Raw genomic sequence first — 26,392 nt, 5'->3', positions numbered from 1 at the left:
AGTAAAAGCTCAGAGTCCAGCATTGAAGGGTGAGAAGAAATTGGTTACAGCTTCCTGTCTTTTCAGTTCAAGCCAAGCATTCACTACTAAAAAGTCAGGCTGAGACTTTCATTGGGAAGTTCTTTTTGATGCACTTACGACCCCTAAAAGATTCTACCTAGCATATCTTCCCCACTGTAGCACCATTTGAACTGTTCTCTGTACCCTGGCTTCCCGTAATGGCAATAGGAATTAAGCGAGGAATTATTTGTGCATCACAAATTACTTCTATTCCAGGGTAAATGAGTGTTTGGGTGGATATTGAAAGGTGAATGGAAGGCAGTCTCTGCTCTGTTCTAATTCTGCCCTTGAAAGCAGAATCCCAGCCAATGAATTAGCAATTAAAAAAGAATATATTGGAAGCATCAGCAGGTTAGGAAATATCCGTGGAAAAGGAAAGGTCAAATTAACATTTCAGATCAATGAAATTTTGTCAGATCCCGTTTCTATGAGTTGGGTTGGGAAAATGCCCGGGATGATGAGATCAAGTCTCAAATTTGCCTTTCTGTCTCAATTCTTGTAATAGCTATTGCCAGTGTCTGTCACAGAATAGCTCAGTGTGAAAATGGAGAATGGTTTTTTTTAAAGACTTGGAATTAAGCTATATTTCTGACGTGGATTAGAGAGCACGTTGCTCTATTTTAATTATTAACCCTAGCTTAGTTTCTACTGGTAATTTTTGGTGTGTGGGTACTCCATGCTGATTGGCAGGACAAAAAGTGGGAAATCATTCCATTCCCCAGCATCTTCTAGGTTTTATTCAGAGTAACTTCAGGGTTTGGTTTGAAATGTAAAGACCAATGTTAAAAGTTTCAGAGACATGGCTAAATAAAAATACTGATTTGAATAATGTAGTGTACATAGAAAAACTAGTTGTATATGATCTTTGAAATTCTAAGTGTTCTAAAGCCTGAGTGGCCTAAACAGGCAATCTGAACCCTTTGTACAAGATTATTAATGTCTGAAGTGCTGTTTTGACCATTGTTCCTTCAGATGTCGATGAGTGTGCTTTAGGTGGCCATACCTGTCATACTGGTCAAGACTGTGAAAACACTGTTGGCTCATATCAATGTGTGGTCAGGTGTGGCATTGGTTTTAGACGGACACTCGAGGGATTAAGTTGTCAAGGTAAAGTCACTATCCCTTGAAACAAATTACATATTGTCACCTTATGTTATTTGTTCACATTGCATGAAGATCAAAGAGGCAAGGCTGATGGTCAAAATAAACATTCTATACTATTAGTTCATTTAGTTCTCGATAAATCATTTAAGATAACTTCTCAATTAAAACAAAATGGAAGGAGCAGGTTCCAGCCCATGGCTTTCTGTCCCATCATGTCAGTCATTAATGAATACAGTGAATAGTTTAGAGCCTTGCACAGATTTTTGAGGGAAATCAATAGGCACACCTCTTAGACCATAAAACATTGGACCAGAAATTGAGCCATTCAGCCCATCGAGTCTGTTCTGCTATTCAATCATGGCTCATAAGTTTCTCAACCCCATTCTCCCACTTTCTCCCCATAATCCTTGATCCCCTTGATAATCAAGAACCTATCTGTCTCAGTCTTAAATATACTCAATGACCTGGCCTCCACAGCCTTCTGTGGCAATGAATTCCATAGATTCACCACACTCTGGCTGACGAGGTTTCTCCTTATCTCTGATCTAAAAGGTCTTCCCTTTACTCTAACGCTGTGCCCTCAGGTCCTAGTCTCTCCTACCAATGGAAACATCTTCCCAACATCCGCTCTGTCCAGGCAAAACAGTATTCTGTAAGTTTCAATTAGATCTCCCCTCATCCTTCTGAACTCCATTGAGTACACCAAAAGTGCTCAAATGTTAACCTTTTCACTCCTGGGACCTTTCTCGTGAACCTCCTCTGAACCCACTCCAGGGCCAATATATCCTTCCTGAGATATGGGGCCAAACTGCACACAAAATTCAAAATGTGGTCTTACCAGAGCCTTATACAGCTTCAGAAGTACGCCCTGTTTTTATATTCAAGTCCTCTCAAAATAAATGCCAATATTGCATTTGCCTTTCTAACTACTGACTCAACTGACAAGTTTACCTTGAGTGTGTCCTGGACTAGAACTCCCAAGTCTCTTTGCACTTCAGACTTCTGAATGTTTTCCCCATTCAGAAAATAGTCCATGCGTCTATTCTTCTTATCAAAGTTCTGTTATCCCCATTCCTTATCTCCTTTTGCTCAGTCAATTTCCCAACTAGGTCAGCAATTTGTTTTCAATTCCTTGAGCTTCAACTGAGAACTATTTTGTTTTTCTATTTATAATATGTGTTGGCTACACCTAATTGTGAGTTCAGCTTTCTTAAAGGGCAAACTTTGCAAGCTTGATGATACAAATTACAGTTAGTATTTTGTTTTCCACCTGCAAGACATAAATGAATGCCAAGAAACTCATCCATGTCAACATCGCTGTCTGAATGCCATCGGGAGCTTCCGGTGTGTATGCAATCGAGGTTATCAGCTACGAGGTAGAAGGTGTCTGGGTAGGTACAATAGGTGGGATGAGGAGACCTCACATTAAACATAATGTAAACACTACTGCTTCACAATTAGGTGCGAAGTAATTTTTGACTGTGCATTTAATAATAATTTGACGTGAATAATGATTTTTACAATTTGCCAATAAGTTGAGAAAGAAATGAACATCAGTTTTATGTAAGTAGGTCAAATTTTCAAATTAGAAACATGTTGTGAATCACTGAATATGAATCCCATGTAATGGTTCAAATGAAGCTTTAGATTAGATTAGATTACTTACAGTGTGGAAACAGGCCCTTCGGCCCAACAAGTCCACACCACCCTGCCGAAGCGCAACCCACCCATACCCCTACATTTACCCCTTACCTAACACTACGGGCAATTTAGCATGGCCAATTCACCTGACCTGCACATCTTTGTGACTGCGGGAGGAAACCGGAGCACCCGGAGGAAACCCACGCAGACACGGGGAGAACGTGCAAACTCCACACAGTCAGTCGTCTGAGGCGGGAATTGAACCCGGGTCTCTGGCGCTGTGAGGCAGCAGTGCTAACCACTGTACCACCGTGCCGCCCACCACCGTGATAGAAGTTATTGAAGTTCATCAACTATGACACTACTGAATACTTCACATTTTGTTGTTTAGATATCAATGAGTGCAGACAGAGTGTATGCCAGCCTGATCAACAATGTAAAAACACAAAAGGGGGTTTCCGCTGTATTGATCTGTGTCCCAGTGGAATGACCAAAGCTGAAAATGGAAGCTGTGTTGGTAGGTTGAAAACAATACAGTTCATTCTCATTTCTATGTTAGTAGATTATTTATCGTGAGGTTATTGTTGTTAAGGACTATAGTAAAACACTTATATCAGCTTTATATCAGCTTCAGAACTTTAATACCCCAAATTAAGTCACAATATTCAGTTAATACAGAACTAGAATACAAAACAGAAAAATGATGTTTTCCTAGTGGGAATTTTTAAATCAAGAGATGCCCCATGGCTTACCTTATTTGGCAAGTCCACCAGATCAAATACCAATCAGGCCGCTGGTTGACTGCCAGCCGGCTTTCTTCTAGAATAATAAAGTTGGACCAGGGAAGTCTCAACCACATGGAGCTTCTGGGCAATCAAAGGCCAAAATCTCTAGAATTTGGCTGCAGCTTTTACAGAGATCGTACCCCGAAGATGCAGAATCAGAAGAGACAAAGTCAAGTGTTGCTTGGGGAAGGGTTTGTGTGGCTAGGGATTGTTATACTTAGTAAAGATCAGTTATAGAGGTAACAAAAGCAAGCATGAATCAGGGGTGGAGTCGAGTGATGTTATGGAGGTGACAATAGATGGTCTTGGAGTTGACACGAAATGGTTAGACACCAGTTGAAAGTCACACTCGAACAGTTATAGAGCTTATGACACAATTGATAGTATTTTAATTCTAATGGATTGGCATTCAAATGTTATCCAAATCAAATTCAGTTCAAAAATTGCAATTTTTGAATGGTCCAGTTACAGAACATGAAGAACTAAATGGACTGGGCCTCATAGCTTGTGACCTGTGATTGCTGTATAATAACTTTTGCGTATGTGAAAGAAGTTGTATTTTAGACAATAGACAATAGGTGCAGGAGTAGGCCATTCAGCCCTTCGAGCCTGCACCGCCATTCAATATGATCATGGCTGATCATTCTCATCAGTATCCTCTTCCTGCCTTATCTCCATAACCCTTGATTCCACTATCTTTGAGAGCTCTAAGCAACTCTTAAATGAATCCAGAGACTGGGCCTCCACTGCCCTCTGGGGCAGAGCATTCCACACAGCCACCACTCTCTGGGTGAAGAAGTTTCTCCTCATCTCTGTTTTCTCTAAGTTATCTTAGGAGATGATGCTGGGACTAGAAGGTTTGGGAAAATAGTTGTTGTTTCTTACTCATTGCTCAAATATTTATATTTTTTAAATGCTTTTAATGTGTTCACGTCAGATCAAGTCATAGATAATGCTGTCATAATCATTACATCATATGATTGCCTTTTGCAAGTTGCATTACAATGCAAAGTTTGTCATTTTTTTAAAAAAGGTATGTTTATCAAAGAGGGTATTAAAGGGTTATTTCAAATTTTTTGTATATTTTCTATAACTAAGCCTGAATTATTTCTCTGGTATGAAATTGAACATGTGACACACTTTTCATTCCCAATTCAAGTCAAATGATGTACCCTTCTCAATGAACCAAATTAATGAGATCTTAACTTGATATGTTTTACATTTGGATGGTTTTGATAAATGTTTCTCTGTAGATATCAATGAATGCAAAGATGGCACCCATCAGTGTCGTTACAACCAGATCTGTGAGAATACACAAGGGAGCTACCGCTGTGTTTGTCCACGAGGTTACAGATCTCAGGGAGTTGGAAGGCCTTGTATCGGTAAGTAATAGCTCCTATTTTGAGTCCTTTTCTAGATGAAGTTGATGTGACCATTAAAATTAAATTTGGATTAAGGAAAAGCTAGCTGAATACTAGAGGGGAGATGAATAGTGATTATACCAATATAAGCCTTGAAGTGGAGAAGGAGAGATCTTGAAATGCATGAACACTATCACGGAACACTTGGATCAAATGTCCTGTTTCTGTTTTGTCCATTAAACAACAGGCTTAAACTTCATGAAAATAAATTATATTTAATGATATGATACCTGCTTAGGGTCTTCAATAATAGTATTCCTATGGTTTTTAAAATTATAAATGAGCCTAAAACTTGTGTTTAAACAGACACCTAACATTTCTTTAAATACCTTACTAGATGGCAAGGATTCCTGAGCACTGTAATTGACAGGGCCCTCAGCTGAGTCTGGCCCATCTCCTGCACTGCAGCCCTCACCCTCTCTTCCCTCCCACAACAGGGATATGGTCCCCGTTTTCATCACCTATCATCCGACCAGCATTCACATCCAGACGATCATTAGCCGCCATTTCCACCACTTTCGGTAGGATGCCACTACCAGTTACACATTCCATTCCCTTCTCTTGTCAGCCTTCTGCAGGGACCATTCCCTCTGGGACACCCTAGTCTACTCCTCCTCCCCTCCCAACACCGTCCCCACAGCCCCTTCCCCTGCAACTGCAGAAGGTGTAGCACCTGTCCATTTCCTTCCTCCCTCCTCACCATCCAAGGCCCCAAACACACATTCCACACGCAGCATGCTTTACCTAAACATCACTCAGTCTAGTGTTCTGCATTTGCTGCTTACAATGTGGTCTCCTCTACATTTAGAAACCGAAGAATAGACTGAGTGACCGCTTCACACAACACCTACCTTCTGTCCATAAAAATGACCCTGATCTTCCAGTTGCCTGATACTTCAACACACCACTATGTTGTTCCTGACCAACATCTCTGACTCAGGCTTGCTGCACAGTGCTCCAGCAAAGCTCAGCACAGCTGCTTGGGAACTATGCAGCCTTTTGGACTCAATAAGGAGTTCAACATTTTTAGGGCTTGAGCATCTTCCTCTATGTCCTTATCCCAATCGCCACACATCAGGCCTTGTCATTACATGGGCTGCTACCACAAACAGCCCATTGATAGTTACTCATAGTCCCCATTAGCAACCATTTTCCCAGGCTGACCTTACCCAGTCCTTTGTCTGACCAACTGTTTTTCTCTCTCTTTGGGCTCTAGTTCCACCTATCATTTACTCTTATTCTCTTCCTCCCACCCCATCTTCTGCATAAATGCAAGTCTTTCCCTAGCTACCATCAGTTCTGAAGAAGGGTCACTGGACCCAAAATATTAATTGTGCTTTCTCTCCACAGGTGCTACCAGACCTGCTGAGTTTTTCCAGCAATTTCTGTTTTTGTTTGATTTCCAGCATCTGCAGTTCTTTCAGTTTTTTTGGTTAGTTTATTTCTGTTTACATACTGTGCAAAACACACAAAAACGTTTAAAAATATGCTATTGCTTTTACAAAAGAAATGCTATGACATACTCTTTAACTGTTATTAAAAAATCTAAATTTCTAAAAGTATTATTGATTAGTCAATTAATTTATAAAGATTTTTTCCATGCAGATTTTTTAAAGTGGTAGCTGGAAGTCAAGCAATTATTAAAAGGTAATACCTGTTTCTGTTAGAGGATAGACAGTCCTCAAGACAAAGTATAATCCAAGATAGACACTAACTTAGTTTAATTTAATTACATGTTTGTGTTGCTTACTGAAAATTAATAATTTGTGTAGGAATCAAGTGAAGAGCTGAAGAGTTGTAAGCCTATTATAGCATAGGTTGTAAGTAGAGATGACTTTAATCTGCATAAAGACTTGGCAAATCTAATAAGCACTCGTGCTGTGGAGAATAAGATTCTGGAGAGTGTTAGAGTTGATTTTCCAGAACAATATGTTCAGGAACCAACTAAACAGCAGGCTATTTTAGAACGGTAATCATGTAACAAAAGTAACTAATCAATAACCTTATTATAAGAGACCCTTTGGATATGAATGACCATAAAATAAAGTGAGCTCATTTGAAAGTTTGAAAGTGAGCCAGTTCAATCTGAAGCCAGGGTTGTTAAATCTGAACAAAGAAAATTATGAAGATTTGACAGGCAAATTGGCTGAGATGGATTGGGAAAATATGTTTGACAGTATGATTGTAATAAGGCAACAGATGGTTTTCATTGAATTACTAGATAGTTTAAAAGAAATATACAACACTTCAGGCATACAAAAAAATGGTCAGTCAACCATGACAAACAAAGGAAATTGAGGATTGGATAAGATTGTATTACTGCTGTACTTAAGGAGGATATTCCTGGGAAGACATCCAGGAAAATTATTTGGATGGAACTGAGAAATAAGAAAGGAATGATCACCTTATTGGAATTGTATTATAGACCCCCTAATAGTCAGTGGGAAATTGAGAAACAAATTTGTAAGATTTCAGTTATCTGTAAGAATAATAGGGTAGTTCTGAGAGGGGATTTTAACTTTTCAAACATAGACTGGGACTGCCGTAGTGTAAAGGGTTTACATGGAGCGGAATTTGTTAACCATGTACAAGAAAATTCTCTGATTCAGAATTTCTGATGTACCTACTAAAGAAGGTGGAAAACCTGACCTACTCTTAGGAAATATGGCAGGGCAAGTGATGGAGCTGTCAGTGAGGATGCACATTGGGACCAGCGACTATAATTCTATTAGTTTTAAAATAGTGACGGGTCTAAAAGTTGAAGTTCTAAATTGGAGGAAGGCTAATTTTGACGGTATTAGGCAAGAACTTTCAAACACTGGGGGCAGATGTTCACAGGTAAAGAGATGGCGGGAAAATGAGAAGCCTTCAGAAATGTGATAACAAAAGTCCAGAAACCGTATACTCTGTTAGGGTGAAAGGAAAGACTGGTAGGTGTAGGGAATACTGGATGCCCAAAGAATTTGAGGTTTTGGTTAAGAAGGAGGAAGAATGTGTCAGGTATAGACAGGAGAGATCTAGAGAATCCTGAGAAGAGTATACAGGTAGTAGGAGTATATTTAAGAGGGAAATCAGGAGAGCAAAAAGGGGACATGATATAGCTTTGGCAAATAAGGTTTAGGAGAATCCAAAGGGATTTTATAAATACATTAAGGACAAAAGGGTATCTAGGGAGAAAATAAGGCCCCTCAAAGATCAGCAAGGAAGCCTATGTATGGAGGTGCAGGAGATGGGGGAGATACTAAATGAGTATTTTGCATCAATGTTTACGGTGGAGAAGGACATGGAAGATATAGAATATAGGAAAATAGATGGTGACATCTTGAAAAATGTCCATATTACAGAGGAGGTGGTGCTGCATGTTTTAAAACGCATAAAATTGGATAAATCCCCAGGACCTAGAACTCTGTGGGAAGCTAGGGAAGTGATTGCTGGGCCCCTTCCTCAGATATTTTTATCATCGACAATCATAGGTGATGTTACAGAAGACTCAAAGTTGGCTGACATAGTGCCACTATTTAAGAAAGGTGATAAAGAAAAGCCAGGGAACTATAGACATGTGAGCCTAACATCGGTGGTGGGCAAGTTGTTGCAGGGAATCCTGAGGGTCAGGATTAATGAAGGCAAAGCGGTGAATGTGATCTGTATGGATTTCAGTAAGGCATTCAACAAGGTTCCCCATGGAACACTGGTTAGCAAGTTTAGATCTCATGAAATACAGGGATACTCACTCAAAGGTAGAAGACAAAGGGTGGTAGTGGAGGGTTGTTCTTTTCAGACCAGAGGCCTGTGATCAGTAGAGTACATAAGGATCAGTGCTGGCTCCACTACTTTTCATCGTTTTTAAAATTTTGTTTGGATGAGAACACAGGAGTTTGGTTGGTAAGTTTGCAGATAACACCAAAATTGGAGGTGTAGGGGTCAGCAAAGAAGGTTACCTCTGAGTACTACTCTGAGATCTTGATCAGATGGGCCACTGAGCTGAGGAATAACAGATGAAGTTTAATTTAGATAAATGCGAGGTGCTGCAATTTGAAAAAGCAAATCAGAGCAGGACTTATACACTTAATGATAAGTTCCCAGGGAGTGTTGCTGAAAAAAAAGAGACCTTAGAGTGCAAGTTTGTAGTTCCTTAAAAGTAGAGTTACAGGTAGATAGGATAGAGAATAAGGTGTTTGGTATGCTTTCCTTTATGGGTCAAAACATTGAGTATAGTAGTTGGGAGATCATGTTGCGGCTGTACAGGACATTGGTTAAGCCACTGTTGGTGTATTGCATGCAATTCTGGTCTCCTTCCTATCGGAAGGATGTTGTGAAACTTGAAAGGGTTCAGAAAAGATTTACAAGGATGTTGCCAGGGTTGGAGGACTTGAGCAATAGGGGGAGGCTGAATAGACTGGACCTGTTTTCTCTGGACCGTCAGAGGCTGAGGGGTGACCTTATAGAGGTTTATAAAATCATGAGGGACATGTAGGATAAATAGACAAAGTCTTTTTCTGGGTTGGGGAAGTCCATAGAAGGCATAGGTTTAGGGTGAGAGGGGCAAGCTACAAAAGGGGCCTAAGGACAACTTTTTCACACAGAGGGTGGTGTGTGTATGGAATAAGCTGCCAGAGGAAATGGTGGAGGCTGATACAATTACAGCACTTAAAAGGCATCTGGATGGGGAAATGACTAGGAAGAGTTTAGAGGGATATGGGCCAGGTGCTGGCAAATGGGACTAGATTAGGTTAGGATATCTGGTGTGCATGGACCAAAGGATCTGTTTCTGTGCTGTACATCTCTAAGATTCCATGAAAGTAAAGGCCTGTAAATTTGTCAGAAATAATTATGAACCTGAGGATTGGGAGTGTTTTAGGATACAGAAAAAGAGGACCTAATAACTGATAAAGGAAGAATAGAATATGAATGTAAATATAAAGCATAAAAATGAACTGCAAAAGCATGAAACATTTAGCAAAGACTAATGTGGGTCCATTACAGACAGAGTCCGGAGTATATATAATGGGAAACAGAGAAATTACAGAAACACTAAATGTGAGAAACTTTCCTGAACTAAAAGATCCAATGGATTAAGGGAGTGCGAAATTGTAATAAATTAGCATTAGTAAGGAGGAAGCATTGGAGAAGTCAATGAGACTGAACGTTCACAATTCGTCCGAACTTGAAATTCTACACCCCAGAGAAAGAAATATCTTTGGACATAGTGGATGCATTGGTGATCATCTCCCAAAACTTAAAGACTTTGAAATGGTTCTTGCAGATTGGAATATAGCAAATGTCACCCCATTATATTGTGAGCAATATATCTCTCAATATATTTCCAATTCACAGTTGACACAATGTTTAGTGGGGATGTGTATTCTGAGGAAGATGCAAAGCAGGTTCAAGAGGATTTGGACAGACTTAGTGAGTGGGCAAGAACATGGCAGATGGAATATAATCTGAAAAAACATAATGTTATTCACTTTGACAGGAAGAAAGATGTGCAGACTATTTCTTAAATGGTAAGATGATTATAAATTATAGTTGTACAAATGGACCTGGTTGCCCTTCAAGGATAATGGTATGTTAGCCTTTACTGTAAGAAGATTTGAGTACAACAGTAGTGAAGTCTTGCTTTAATCACATCGAACCTTGGTTAAACCACAGCTAAGCTACCACATGTAGGTTGGTCCCCTTTCCTTAAGATAGATATTGTTGCATCAAAGGGAGTATAATGTAGCTTCATCAGACTTGTTCCCAGAAAGGTGGGATTGACCCATCAGAGAGGCTGGGCAAGTTTTGTTCTCTAGAACTTTGAGAAGCAAGAGGTGATACATTGAAACCTGCAAAATACTTGGAGATTGACAGTCCCAGAGGACTGGAAAATGGCTCAAGTAACACCCTGTTTAAGAAGTGGAGGAAGAGGTAGAAGATGGGAAATTATATGCCAGTTTGCCTGACTTCAATCTATGGTAAGATTTTAGAGTCCATTCTTAAGAATGAAATTGCAGAGTACTTGGAAGTGCACAGTAAAATAGGGCTGAGTCAGTAGGCTTTGTCAAGGGCAAGTCATGTCTGACAAATCTGTAGGATTCTTTGAGGAGTAACGAGCACGTAAGACAAAGTATTGCAAATGGATGTGATCTATTTGGATTTCCAGAGGGCCTTTGACATTGTGCCTCTCAAGAGGCTGCTAAATAAGCTAAGACCCCACTGTGTTCAGGTCAAGGTACTGGTTTGGATAGAGAAATGGCTGACTGGCAAAAAGCAGAGAGTGGGGATAAAATGACTTTTTCAGGATGGCAACCTGTGACTTGTGGAGATCCGCAGGGATCCATGTTGGGACAACTGTTCAGATTATATATTATTGATCTGGATAAAGGAACTGGGGGATTTGTTGCAGATGACATAGATAGGTGGAGGTTTAAGTAGTGTTAAGGAAGTGGGGAAGTGTAAGGACTTGAATAGTGGCTAGTGTTGTAGCTGTACTGGATCAGCTTAGATTAGATTAGATTATTTACAGCATGGAAACAGGTTCTTTGGCCCAACAAGTCCACACCAACCCACCAAAGCGCAACTCACCCAGACCAATTCCCCTACATTTACCCCTTCACCTAACACTACGGACAATTCGGCATGGCCAGTTCACCTAACCTGCACATTTTTGGATTGTGGGAGGAAACTGGAGCATCCAGAGGAAACCCACACAGACACTGAAAGAATGTGCAATCTCCACACAGAGAGTCGCCTGAGGCAGGAATTGAACCCGGGTCTCTGGTGCTGTGAGGCAACAGTGCTAACCACTGTGCCACCGTGCTGTTCACAAAGTTCTGGAACATCTGTCTTCAGTACTATTGCTGGAATGTTGTCAGGGCCCATAATCTTTGCAGTATCCAGTGCCTTCAGCGATGTCTTGATATCAAGTGGAGTGAATCAAATTAGCCAAAAGTGGCTATGGTGCTAGGTCCTTTGAATGAGGCCAAGATGGATGATCCAGTCAGCACCTATTCCTGAAGACTGTTGCAAATGCTTCAGCCCTAACTTTTATACAGATGTACTGAGTTTCCCATTATTGAATTTGACGATATTTGTGGGGCCATCTCCTCCGGGGAGTTCCTTTAATTTAAGATTGGATTCACTGCAAATGTGCTTCATAAACAAGCAACACGTGTTGAGCAGCTCCTTTCTTTCAGAAGACTTCCTAAACTGAAGGTACAAGCCATCTCCAAACTGACAAACATCAAACAGAACAGCCACAGAAACAATAGTAATAGACACAATAATCTTTTCCATGGATTGAATTTAAGTTCAGCATTTACCTGAAACCATCTGTTTAAAAAAAAATGCCCTTTTGTCCTTTCATGGACCATGTAACAAAAATCTCCACAATCCTTCAAATTCAAGTACAGAAGAATGATTCATTACAGAACCATCAGAACACTGAAATCAGACGCGATTTGTTGTTTTGCAGTAGTTCTGTAATTCACTGTTGGAAAGGAATATCTTTCTATACAGCCTCCATAACATGCCATCCACAGCATGCAGATATAACTCACTTTCAATTCTGCTCTAAGCATCATTATACAATGTTTTGGGCTGATGTTAGGACACAATGCACATGTAGATGATCCATGGAGGTTGCAAAAAAGCTTTTGGTAGATTTTAGAATTAAACTGGAGACAATCTGTGAGACTGTTTTGATGCCGAGTTGCTGGGAACTAAATCTTAATGACAATCATAATACAACTGAATTTTTAATTCAAAGTGAGGGCCTTCTATCTGGGGTTAACCACACAAGTTAAATTAGCATCAAACATCATGACAAAGTACACAATTAATGAAGAAAGTTGGTAGATCAAATAATTGGACAGAAAAAAAACACAGCAAAAAAATGACTAAAATGTTAATAAGAGGGAAAAAATAAACGATGAGAGAAAGCTAGTTAGTAACATAAAAACAGTACAAGTTTCTGTAGGTTTTTTTTGGAAGTTAAAGTGAGCAAGGTCTTACAGAAAATGAGTCTGGGGATTCAAGGATTATCACTAAGGGAACAGAAATTGAGAACACACACTGGATTATCAACGCCATTGTCACAGGGATCGAGATTTACGAGAGAGGAGGAAGCCAACAATCAATTTCATTCCTGGATGTGATGGTAGAAAGAACACAAAACAATGTATGCACCACAAAGGTGTACAGGAAAGCCACACACACTGACCAGGTCCTGCACTACAATATCAACCACCCGAACACCTACAAGAGAAACTGCATTAGGACCCTATTCAAAAGAGCTACAACACCCTGCAGACTCCCAGCCAACGAAGGGAAGAAGATGAATACCTCTACAGAGTACTCACCAAGAATGAATATCTCCACAACTTCATTCGCAGATGCCTAACTGACAAACAACGCAACAAGGACAGCCACGCTCAGGCAACAACTCACCAGGACAAAAGACCCTATGCCCATCATGTGAAAGAACAACATAATTTAAAAGATTCCATATAAAGACTGCATGAAACATCGTATAGGACCAACAGGCAGACAACTAGTAATTTGCATTCACGAACACCAATCAGCCACTAAACGCCATGACCAGCTGTCCCTTGTAGCTACATACACACAGATGACAAGGACCACAAATTCGACTGGGACAACACAACGATCTTAACAGAAGCCAAAGAGACCACAGCCAGAGAATTTCTAGAAGTATGGCACTCATCCATGGACTCTATCAACAAGCACATAGACCTGGACCCAAATACCGGCTACTGCAATGAACGACCGGAAGCAGCAGGAATGGAACCAAATAAATTTCAAAAGACACAGTACAGCTGTACTCCACAGGAGGCTTCAAAGCACTGAAGATGTCCCCTAAATAGGGGACAAAATGTCTGCAAATCAACATCCCAGCTCGGCAAACATGCCCACAACTACGACACCTAGTCTGGGGAATTAATAATGAGATGACAAATTAGTTGAACAGATATTTTGCATCAGTCTGTACAATAAAGGATGCAAATAACATCCCGGAAATAGCTGTAAATCAGGAAATGGAAGAGATTAACAAACTCAACAAAATTATAATCATAAGGAACTGACTAAATTGTTGGAAATGTGGACTGACAACTCCTTGAAGCCTAACTGATTTCATCGTAGGGTCTTAAAAGAAGTGATAGTTGAATCTTCAATTTTAACTTTCCAAATACCCCAGATTCAAGGAAAGTTCCATTAGATGTGAAAGTTGTGAATATACTAAAAAGGACAGAGACAAAACAGAGTAATCTACAGGACAGTTAGCTTAATGTCTGTCATGGGGAGAGGTTAGAACTTTTATTAAAAACATTATAGAAGGCACTTAGAGAAATCCAAGGTAGTCAGGCAGAGTCAACATGGTTTTATGAAATAAACATTTTGTAGTTCTTTGAAGAAGTAATATATGCTGTGGATAAAGGAACTGGTGGATGTATGTCCTTCGATTTTACAGAAGGCACTTGATTGAATGCCACATCAAAGATTTTCTGCAGAAAATAATAAGAACTTACTGTGAAAGGGCTACCATATTGACATGGATAGAACATTAGCTTACTAACTGAGAACAGTAGTCACAGTCATTTGTGGTTGGAATAAATCATTAGATAAAGTGACCAAAGTATGATTGCTAAATTTACCAATAGCACAAAGATAGATAGGAAAATAAATTGTAAAAAGGATAAAAGGTGGCTGCAAAAGGATTAAGTGAATGGGCAAAGAACATCCAAATGGAATATAATGTGGGAAATTGTCGGTTTTGGTAGCAAGTATAATAATAGAGACATTAATAGAGTGTCTCAGGCTTTGAGATATAAAAAAGGATCTGGATGTTCTAATGTATGAATCTCAAAAAGTTAGTTTTCAGCTACAGAAGTAACCAGGAAAGTTAATACAGTGTTGTTGTTTAATGTAAAGGTAACTGAATATAAACATCTGAATCTAGAGTAGAAGTAAGCATTCGACTCCTCATGCCTGCACCTCTATTCAATATGTTGATGTGTTTGTGCTTTGAATTCCACATTCCAGCTATTCCCAATAATCTTTGATTCCCTTGCCTAACAAGAATCTATCTACCCCTGCCTGAAAAATTTTCAGCAGCTCTGCCTCTCCTGTCTAAGGCAGTGAGTTTAAACGTTGCCCAACTCAGAAAAGAAATCTCCTAAATGGGCCCTAAAAGCCCCCCCCCCCCCCCCTAATTTTAAAATACTGCTCCCTGACTCTGGACTTACCCACAAGAAGGGTAATCATTTCCACATGCACCATTCAAGTATGCCTCTGTACTTCAATCGTCACCCCTCACTCTTCCAAATCCCAGTGGAAACAAGCCCAGTCTGTCCAATCTTTTTTCATTAAACAATCCACTTATTCCATGCATCAATCTCATAAACCTTTACTGTATCACCTCCAATGTATTTACATCATACCTTAAAGAGATCCAAACTGCACACAGTATTTGAGATGTGGCTTCCCCATTGTCCTGCACCAGTGAAGGAGAACAACGTTTATGACCAATGTTGAGGATAGTATTCCATTAGTCTCCTTGAATATTCACTGTCCCTGCGTATTAATCTTTTGTGACTAGAACAAGCACTAGAACACCTAGATCTCTCCACAACACAAAAGTAGGGAAATTATACAATATTGATGAGACCACATCTTGAGTACTGTTTACAGTATTGGTCTCCTTATTTTAAGGAAGATGTTAATGCTTTGGAAGCAGTTTGGAGAAGGTTTATTAGAGTACTATTTGGAATGGACATGTTGTATTATGAGAAATGGTTGGACAGGCAAGACTTGTATTCAAAGGTGTTCAGAAGTGTAAGAGTTGACAAACTAGAAATATGATATCCTGGAAGTCTTCACATGGTTTATGTGGAAAGAATGTTTTCTCCTGTTGAGGTTCAAAAACTAGGGGCCTCTGTTTAAAAATACTGTTTTCTTTCTCTCAGAGGATTGAGAGTCTTTGGAAATCTCTTCCTCAAAAGGCCGTGAAAGCAAAGTCTTTGACCATTTTTAAGGCAGAGGTAAATAGTCCTTGACAAACAAGGATTGAAGCGTTACCCTGTGTTAGCAGGAGTGTGGAATAATCAGATTAGCCATCATTTTATTTAATGGGAAAGCAGTTTGAAAGGGGTCAAATGGTCTACCTCTGAAAGTTGTGAGCCTTTGGAACTCTCTCAGAAGATGAGAGAGACAGGGCCATTGAGAACTTATCAGGCAGAGGTAGATTGATTCCATTGTCTACCAGGAATCTAAGGTTATCAGGAATAGCTGGAATGTGGAATTCATAATGCAAATAGATCAGCTTTTATCTTGTTGAATGATGATACAGACACAAGGGATAATCAGCCGACTTCTACTCCGAATTTGTTTGTTGCATGTATGCTACCAACAAGAAATACTTATGCCTTTAAAATTGGAAAAAGAGGTGTGATTTAAGTAAATATCATCTCACTACTTTCTCATTTCTCCCAAATAATGGTGATGACAGGACAAAAGGTGGCATTCCTGTTTTCTTGGCAGAATTAGATAATGGGGTATTTGGAAGAATCAAGTGCTCATAATTATTAACAAAAAAAAGAATCAGGAAGAAAGTTTTTGAATAAATCTCTGGATAAATATGCTAGCATTGAATGATCCATTTGGATTCCGCTTTTTAAAGAATTCAAACAGTAGAGGCATAAAAAAAATCACATATTTTATGAGCCTTGTATGCAGTGTACACTTCCTATTCATGTGGCCCGACTTGGTCTTTAATTTCCCATCACACATCTCTTTTTGGAGATGGGCATTGCCTGGCATTTGTGTGGCACAAATGTTACTTGCAACTTCTCGGCGAAAGCTTGGATATTGTACCTGGTCTTGCTGCATTTGTACGTGGACTGTTTTAGTATCTGAGGAGTTGTGACTGGTGCTGAACACTGTGCCATCATCAGCAAGCATCCCACCCTGGCCTTCTGGTGGTGGGAAGATCATGGATGAAATAAATGAAGGTGGTTGCCCTTAGAACACAACCCTAAAGAACTCCTCAAAAGAAGTCCTGGAACTGAGATGACTGACATTTAACAACCACAACCATCTTCCTTTGTGCCAGGTATGACTCCTACAAGTGGAGAAATATCCTCTGATTTCCACTGACTCCAGTTTTGCTAGGATTTCTAGACACACTCAAGTCAAATATGACCTTGATATGAAGGGCAGTCACTCTCACCCCAGCATTGGAATTCAGCTGTTTTGTCCATGTTTGAACCAAATTTGTAATGAGGTCAAGAACTGAGTGGCCCTAGTTGAACCCAGACCAGACAGCAATGAGCAGTTTATTGCTAAACAAGTGATACTTGATAACACTGTTGATGACACTTTCTATCATTTTACTAATGATAGAGAGTAAAATGACAGGATGGACTTCTCCTGGTTGTGTTTACAGAAGATACCTGGGCAATTTTCACATGTTTGAGTATGTACCCATGTTATAGCTGTACTAGAACAGCTTAGCTGGGAGTGCTGCAAGGTCTGGAGCACTTATCTTCATTATTGCCAGAGAGTGTTGTCAGGGTCCATAGCCTTTCCAGTTTGCAGTACATCCAGTTGTTCTTGCTATCACATGGAGTGAATTGAAACAGCTGAAAACTGGCACCTATGATGCTGGGGACATCTGGGGATGCTAAGGTGGCTATCTTCCCGTCTCTTTTATTTCTCTCAAGTTTTTATTCCCTCTATTTTGCGTTCTATACCTGATTGGACTTTGCATTAACTGTTCTCAATTACACTAATTGGTTCAAACTCTGCATTCCTCATTAACAATGCTTTAACCTAACTGGTTAAGAATATACAGCTTGTTGTAAAACACTTTAGAAAATCTTTGGGCAGGGGCCACTTGTTCACAATTCGCAACCAAATTCTGGCCCTGTGTTTCTTAGATACATATTGTGTAATCTTTTATTTTGCAGTTTCACCTGGGAGAGTTTTTTAAAAACCTACATAATAAACTTAGAATTAAAATTCAGAAAGTATTAAAGGGTGTCAGTAGTTTGAGTGACTTCACATTTGATTCCTGGTCCAGGAGTTGGAACGTTATGCTTCACTGAAGTGAACTTTGCCCAGGTTCAAAATATAAATGTAAATATTAAAAATGTTTCCATTATTTCTACCCTGAATAAAATGGATAGTTAGACTTCCGTCATGTGATTGTAATGGAAAATGGAAGAACATTTGCTTATCGAATACCAAAGATAATGTTTACTCTTGGCAGTTCAAAATGCTTCAAACATAACAATGACAAAACAAAGCTTCTACTTGTTTGGATATATGCATCCCAACCAATGTAATCTTCACCATAAAATGTATCATTAACTGTCATAGCAAAATATTTAACTGAACAAAATAATCTGAGCTAATCAACAGCAATGTGATTATTCATACTAGTGTTTGTACACAATGTTCTAAAATGCTAAATGCTAAACTTGGAATAATAATGTGATAAAACTTGCTATCCACTTATAAATCTATTTGCTAATTTTTACAGCTTGGCTCATGCTTTGCAAACATTGCTGATTTTTTCACCATATTTGCTTATTCATTTCTGAAGCTGTTATCAGATCCTTTCAAAGTAACATTGAGTCAAACTACAAGGCTATTGTAAAAAAAACCTGCCACATTTTAATGTTGTCTATACATATTTAATTATACTAGAACTATTTTAGCTAATTATAATCAACAAACCTGACACATTCGCTGCCATCTCAAAAAAATGCAATAGATTCAATTGAATTGTATTACTATGTTTAAGTTTAATGCTAGCAGCAATAATAAATAAAAATTCCAATCCAGCTCTTAGTGGATCACTTGTATAAAACTCATTTTTTTTTTTAAAATGGAGCAGTTCCTTACTCAGAATACCTACTTTAGGAAATGAACATAACACTGGTGTTTGAGGTTCAGAATAGATGGAGACTTTGGCTAATCATGGAACTTTTAATACTGATGTCAGAAATAGAAAGTGCTTCATACCTCACCTTAATGAACAATAATTATACATAAATTCTCGATGATTGAGCCAAAATAATCCCAACATTGCCAAAAGGTAGCATTCACAATTTTTCACTCAGGTTGCACTAGCGAGGTAAAGAAGAACTCTATTATTGATATCAATTTCCTCTTCCCTATTTAAAATCACTCCCATTATTAGTTACAACCAAGATTAACTGTTAATCATACAGCTGATCATAATCCCAAACTAAACTAATTCCACCTGCCTGCATTTGGCCCATATTCCTCCAAACATTTCTTATTCATGTATTTATCCAAATGTCTTTTAAATGTTGTAACTGTACACACATCCATCATCTTCTCTGGAAGTTCATTCCACACATGGACCACTATGTTTAAAAAAAATTGCCCCCATGTCGTCTTATAAATCGCTCTCCTCTTATCTTAAAAATGTGCCCCTTGTCTTGAAATCCTCCACCGAGGCAAAAGACACCTGCCATTCACCTTATCTATACCCCTCATGATTTTATAAATATCTATAAGATCACCCTCAACCTCCTTCACTCCAGTGAAAAAGTCCCAGCATATCCAGCCTCTCCTTATAACTCAAACTCTCTATTCCCAGCAATATTCTGGTAAATCTTTCCTGAACCCTCTCCAGCTTAATAATATCCTTCCCATATCAGGGTGACCAGAACTGGACACAGTATTTGAGAACAGGCCTCATCAATGTCTTTTACAACCTCAACATGACGTCCCAATTCTTATAATCATAGAACTGAACAATGAAGGCAAGCATACTGAATGCCTTCTTAACCAGCCTGTCCACATGTGACACAAACATCAAAGAAGTATGTACCTGAACCCCTGGGTTTCTCTGTTCTACTAACTACTCAAAGCTCTACTTTTAATTGTATAAGTCCTGCCTTTGTTTATTTTACCAAAATGCAATATCTTGCATCTATCCAAATTAAACTCCATCTGTCACTCTTCAGCCTATTGACCCAATTGATTAAGATCTCTTTGTTATCTTAGATAACCTTTCTTGCTGTCCACTATACCAGCAATTTTGATTGTGATCCACAAACTTACTAACCATGTCATCTACATTTTCATCCAAATCATTTATATAAATGACAAACTGCTCTGGACTCTGTACTGATGGTTACAGAACACCACTCTCAACAGGCCTCCACCACCACTTTGTGTCTCCTGTCACCATTCTGGAATTACATTGGTAGCAAACTTCAGTCAAACAGATGTTGCATTGTGAAGGTTGCCATCAAAAAAATTCAATGAAAGCTTGCAAATATGCTTAACTATCTTGATGCAAAATCCAGTCGAGTAAAGTCAGCAAAACTGTATTTCTCCGCAGTGGCAGGTTTACTGTACGATGAGATTCTCATTGTATTATCCAAACTGATCCTCTTTTTGTGTTCTCTTTTCTTTCCCTTTCATGTTATATTATGCTGCGACCCATGTCATATGAGCAGACATTGACGAATGTGAACGGGTGCCTAAACCTTGTGCATACCAGTGCATCAACACCCCTGGCAGCTTCAAGTGTCTCTGTCCACCTGGACAACATTTGTTAGGTGATGGGAAATCTTGTGCTGGATTAGAGAGGTTGCCAAATTATGAGAGAATTTATAACTTTGCCCAGTTCCCTAATGGGGGTTACCACAACCAACAACAGCCACGGCATCAGCAGCAGTTTAGTCAGTCCTCTAAGTATAGATCGCATACGGGCTACAGAAGCATTTACCGTGCAGCTTTCTCCAGGACTGGGAGGAGCATTAGAGAAACATGCCCTCAAGGCTATGAGGCAAAGAATAACAATTGCATAGGTAAACATCAGTCTTTATAAATGGAATCTTTTTTTTTATTGTAATATATCTAACAAAGTATTGATTTAAATGTCTTGTCCTGTAGGATGTGAAGCTGGAGTACGATTGCACAGAAATTTGTTTATGGATTATGTTCATTGGCATAAATCACTTTACAGTTTCAACAGTTACTAGTGATAATCGCTGAAAACTTCAGTTTTTATTTATTTGTGTCTTTGGATTCTTATAAAGCCAGACTATGTCCTGCTTAGTTTGAATATTGATTTCAGTTCAATTTAATCTCCACACCAGTATGGTCAATAAAGAGTCTTTTGATCAGATTAAAGTGTGGCTTCAAGCCAACATGGAAACTTTCAGTCTTGGTACGCAAGTCTTCTGACATTTGACCACACCCTCTGTCAGGAAAACACAAAAGCCCAAACTGATTGTTTTTTTAAGATGGAATATATTAATGTGACAACTGGTAGAGCTTAACATCTGGGTTAATCATTATTAAAAGAGAGGCAATTTATTAACAAAGTAAAAACCAGAGGTTCAAAACTGGCTTTTCTTTTTCATGTATTAACCCTTAAGTACAAAAAAAATTGTATCTTGCTTCATAATTGGAAAAAGCGGCAGGGGATTGTTGGCTGCTTTGGAATCATACCCCAGCCAAGCACCTTCAGGAGGGGAAAGGGAAGCAAATGGCGGGAAGGGGAAAGAAACAAATTACAATGAAGATGTAAATTCTCTGATCGCTGAGAGAAACCTTCATGTTTCCTCATAAAAAAAGTATAAGCAACTTGCTTTATTCTCTTACGCATCTTAAAATTTGAGTTTGAACAGTGTTTCAATAAAGTTGGTCAGACTAAAACCTTTTAGCTTACTGTATCAACCTTAGGTGCAATAAATCTTTTACTTTTTCTAAAATGTAGATATTTTGCAATAATCAACATCATGTTAATTTGTCAAAGTCAAGATAAATCACTACAAGTTATTGTCAGTAAGTAAAATACATTTTAACGTTTTCTGATTGTAAACTTCTGTGTTGACAGATATTAATGAGTGTGAAAACAAGGAACCATGTCAGCATGACTGCAAAAACACACCAGGGAGCTACCAATGCCTCTGCCCCAGTGGATACCGACTCATGCCGAATGGAAAAGCTTGCCATGGTAGGACAGAGATTTATGAATTCTGAATAATATTTCTAGAATTGCATTTTCCAGATTAATCATTGATTACCGTATATCCACCAAAATAGGGGCAGTCATTAAACTTTTTATGTTAAAATATCACAAAGAAGATCTGACAGGAATATATTAACCAGTGTCTCCTGTTTAGTATAATTAATTTTGGAGGATGTTGGCAGCTGTTCAAAATAGATTTTCTATTAGAGCTGCACCTTTATGATATAATGGAGAAACAAAGCTGGACATGTAAATAAAGAGTAATCAGAAGAGATTCCAGAAGAGTTCGTTATACTTGGGCGTTCTTATTATTTGAAGCTGTATGAGAAAATAAAGGTGATGAATCCATTTGAATTTCCAAAAGTTCTTAATAAGTAACTTATTGAAAGCAAGCAACTTGCTCTTATAACTGAGGTCAGAAAATTTAAGGCATGAAAATTCAGGTCTATGTTCATCCCCATTTCCCCCTACCCCACCCCAACCTGCCAGCTATCTTCCTAGAAGTGGGATCATAGGTAGAAGGGCTACCAACCCATATGCCAATTCAGGCAAGTTAATGGCCAGTTTAAACAGGAATGTCCAAGTCAGCCTGCTGGCCTCTGTGATAGGAGTCTAGAGTATGGTGCTGGAAAAGCGCAGCAGGTCAGGCAGCATCCAAGGAGCAGGAACATCAACCCTTCATCAGGGCAAAAACCCTTCATCAGGAATAGGCTGGGAGCCTCAGGGGTGAAGAGATAAATGGGAGAGGGGGCGGGGACTGGGGCTGGGGCTGGGGGAAGGTAATTGAGAGTGCAGTGGGTGGATGGAGGTGGAGGTAAAGGTGATAGGTCGGAGGGGAGGGTGGAGCAGTTAGGTGGGGAGGAAGATGGACAGATGAGACGGGGCATGAGGAGAGTGCTGAGCTGGAAGGTTGGAACTGGGGTAAGGTAGGGGGAGGGGAAATGAGGAAACTGGTGAAATCCACATGGAGTTAATAGGCTAACTACCAGGAGGCAAACTCTTCAAGCAGACCAGGGACTGGCCCTCCAGGAATTCTTTGAGACTTTCCCAACTAAAATATACTTGTAGAGAGGCAGAAATAGTTTGAGAAAGGGGAAAAAGCAACAATAACTAAGCAAAGAAATTAAAATAACAAAGACACAAACGAAACATTCCATATCGCAAAAGCAGGCTGGAAGATTGGCAAAAGATTAACAAGGAATTACTAAAAAATTTATGAAAAGGGAAATTAAATAATGACAAAAAAACAAGATATAATTTAAATTTGAATTTATGAATTTATTGTCACATGTACCGAGGCACAGTGAAAAGCTTTGTCTTGTGAGCAATACAGGCAGATCACAGTTAAATATCATAGACAAGTAAATAATAGGTAAAAAGCAGCAAAACAAATACACAGGTACAAGCAAATGCAAAGAGTTTGTGAAGCCATTCAGTATTCTACAACAGTAGGGTAGAAACTGTTTCGAAACTGGTCGGTGCGTGTGTTCAGACTTCTGTACCTTCTCCCTGATGATAGAGGTTGTAGAAAAGCATTGCCAGGGTGGGTGGATCTTTGAGAATGCTGGTGGCCTTTCCTTGACAGCGGGCCTGGTGGATGGATTTTATAGGTAGGAGGTTGGCCTTTGTGATTGTCGGGCCGAGTTCACCACTCTCTGTAATCATTGATCTTGAATGGTACAGTTGCCATACCAAGTAGTCATACATTCAGACAGATTGCTGTCGATGGCGCACCTATAAAAGTTGGCAAGGGTGTTCGCCATCATGCCAAATTTTCCCGGCTGCCTGAGGAAGAAGAGACATTGTTGAGACTTTGTAACCAGTGTGTTACAAAGGGAATCCTGTAGATGTAAGACGTCTGAACTTCCAGAAGGCATTCGATAAGAAGCAATACAAAATGTTAATACACAAGGTAAGATCACATAGTATAAGGGTAATTTATTAGCTTGAATAGAGGATTGGCTAAAAATAAAAAAAGTGACCACTTTACACCAGTCTCTTAAATGCGGTAGTACAGATTCAGGATTCAGTTTACCCACAGAGTGAAATAACAGGGCTTTTAACTCCAAGTTTGAAATCATAGATTATAGAATCCCTACAGTGTGGAAACAGGCCCTTTGGCCCAACAAGTCCACACCGACTCTCCAAAGAGTAACCCACCCAGACACATCGCCCTACCCTATGTTTACCCCTGACCAATACACATAAACTGCGCATCCCTGAATACTATGGGTAATTTAGCATGGCCAATTCACCTAACCTGCACATCTTTGGATTGTGGGAGGAGACCTGCACACACGCATTGAGAATGTGCAAACTCCACACAGTTGTCAGAGGCTGGAAGCGAACCTGGATTCCTGGCGCTGTGAGGCAGCATTGTTAACTACTGAGCCACCGTGCAGGAACGATGGAGTGATTATCTCAGGCCCTCCGAATCCTGAATAACACACAATTTTCACCTGAAACAATTTTCTGAGAACTCCCAGCCCTGCCATCTTTGAGACTGACTGCTGCTTTTGGTCATTTCAGAATGATGTGGATTACCTCTTCACACGTGCATGCTCTTTGTGCCACCTAGTGGTATCATTTGCAATGTACACAGCCAAGTCTAAAAAGTGGTATGAATTAAAACCAAGTACTCAAAGTGACAGTGCTGGAAAGCGGTGCTTATTGGAGTGCAGGAACCACCATTTTTCACCATTTACATTAACGGATTGGACCCAGAAATTTAAAATTCACTATGATAGCTAAGTGCAAGGCAAGGTTTATACAGAGGAGGATTGCAACAAAATACGGTAAGATATTAAAACATCAAAATAGAAATACAATAGTCAATAAACTTTGTCATAGATAAGTGTGTAGTACTACATTTTAGTTGGAAGAATACAAAGGCCACACATACTGCTTCAAAAATAAGAAGGTGAAATTGCTCTATGCCAGTTCATTACAGAAATGAAATGAATCGACAGATGATTGTTTCAGCATACCTAATCTTAACTCCATTCAAGTTCTCAACTGTATTCCAAACTCTTTCTGGGTAACTGAATTCTCAGTGCCTTTGTTGTGCTTGCTCAGCTTAAATTTAAAAGCTTTGGAAATACTTTCTATGTCAACAAACAATAAAAACTGATGCAGCGTATAAGTATCTGCTGATTCACTCATTACTCATGGGATAAGAAACAGTGGGATCTCAGAGAAAAATTACACAAATTGTTAAACATAGTGACACAGATTAATAAAGGCGATTAAAAGAGCAAAGAAAGGACAGGGATTTATTTATAGAATTAAGCTATGTTAAACCTGTAAAAACCTTGGTTGGACCATATTTGGAAAAGTGTGAACAGTTATAAAAAGAATATGGAGATGGTAAAGAAGGTTATTTTAAAATATATCAGAATTGAGAAGCTATACCTATTTAACAAAAATGAAATGGCTGGGAATCTTGGCTTACATGATATAACAGGTTACAAAGCAAAATCCAATGCTGATCACAATGCATTCCTCCATAGTGAGCTCAATTCATTCAATGCGTGTTTTGAACAGAAGGTCAGTGAAATGATGTCGCCTTCCCTGGCAGCCTTGGGTGCACCTGTATCCACAATCACCACCACAGACATCAAATTGGCCTTCTTCAGGATAAACCCATGGAAAGCAACTGGGCCCAGCTAGAGACCGTCGCCATGTACTCAGATCCTGTGCAGACCAGTTGGCAGGAGTATTTGTTGACATCTTTAACCTCTCCTTACTACAATGTGATGACAAGAAGACCACCATTATCCCAGTGCCAAAGAAAAGTCAGGCAACATGACTCAATAATTACCGCCCGGGGCTGTAACATAATCATGAAATGCTTCGAGAGATTAGTCATGGTTCACATCAACTCCAGCCTCCCAGATTGCCTTGATCTGCTACAATTCACCTATTATCACAAAAGGTCTCTAGCAGATGCCATATCCCTGGCGCTACACTCATCCCTGGAAAATCTTGGGGCGGCACGATAGCTCAATACCAGGGCCCAGAGTTCGATTCCTGCCTTGGGTGACTGTCTGTGTGGAGTTTGCACATTCTCCCATCTCTGTGTGGATTTCCACTGGTGCTCTGGTTTCCTCATCCAAAATTGTGCTGGTCAGGTTAAGTGGCCATGATAAATAGCCCATAGTGTTAGGTGAATTAGTCAGGAGTAAATACAGGGTAGGGGAATGGGTCTGGGTGGGTTAATCTTCAGAGGGTTGGTATGGAATTGTTGGGCTGAAGAGCCTGTTTCCATACTGTAGGAATCTAATCTGGATAACAAGGACACCTACTCCTGTTTATTGACTTTATCTCTGCCTTCAACACCATCAGCCCAACAAAACCCA

General features: G+C 39.5%; 1 protein-coding gene across 1 annotated transcript in view; it reads left to right on the top strand.

The window, feature by feature from the left end:
- The window catches only part of hmcn1 (hemicentin 1), a 599,829-nt gene that overhangs the window by 565,756 nt on the left and 7,681 nt on the right, over positions 1–26,392 (top strand). The window contains exons 100-105 of the mRNA XM_043699541.1: positions 1,033–1,167; positions 2,442–2,555; positions 3,197–3,322; positions 4,844–4,972; positions 20,512–20,865; positions 21,900–22,019. Of these exons, the coding sequence (XP_043555476.1) occupies positions 1,033–1,167; positions 2,442–2,555; positions 3,197–3,322; positions 4,844–4,972; positions 20,512–20,865; positions 21,900–22,019 (978 nt within the window). The remainder of the gene's footprint in view (positions 1–1,032; positions 1,168–2,441; positions 2,556–3,196; positions 3,323–4,843; positions 4,973–20,511; positions 20,866–21,899; positions 22,020–26,392) is intronic.

This window comes from Chiloscyllium plagiosum, chromosome 11 (assembly GCF_004010195.1).
Source record: "Chiloscyllium plagiosum isolate BGI_BamShark_2017 chromosome 11, ASM401019v2, whole genome shotgun sequence".
NCBI lineage: Eukaryota > Metazoa > Chordata > Chondrichthyes > Orectolobiformes > Hemiscylliidae > Chiloscyllium > Chiloscyllium plagiosum.
The sequence above is the reverse complement of the archived record's forward strand: the minus strand, read 5'-3'. Positions and strand labels throughout refer to the sequence as shown.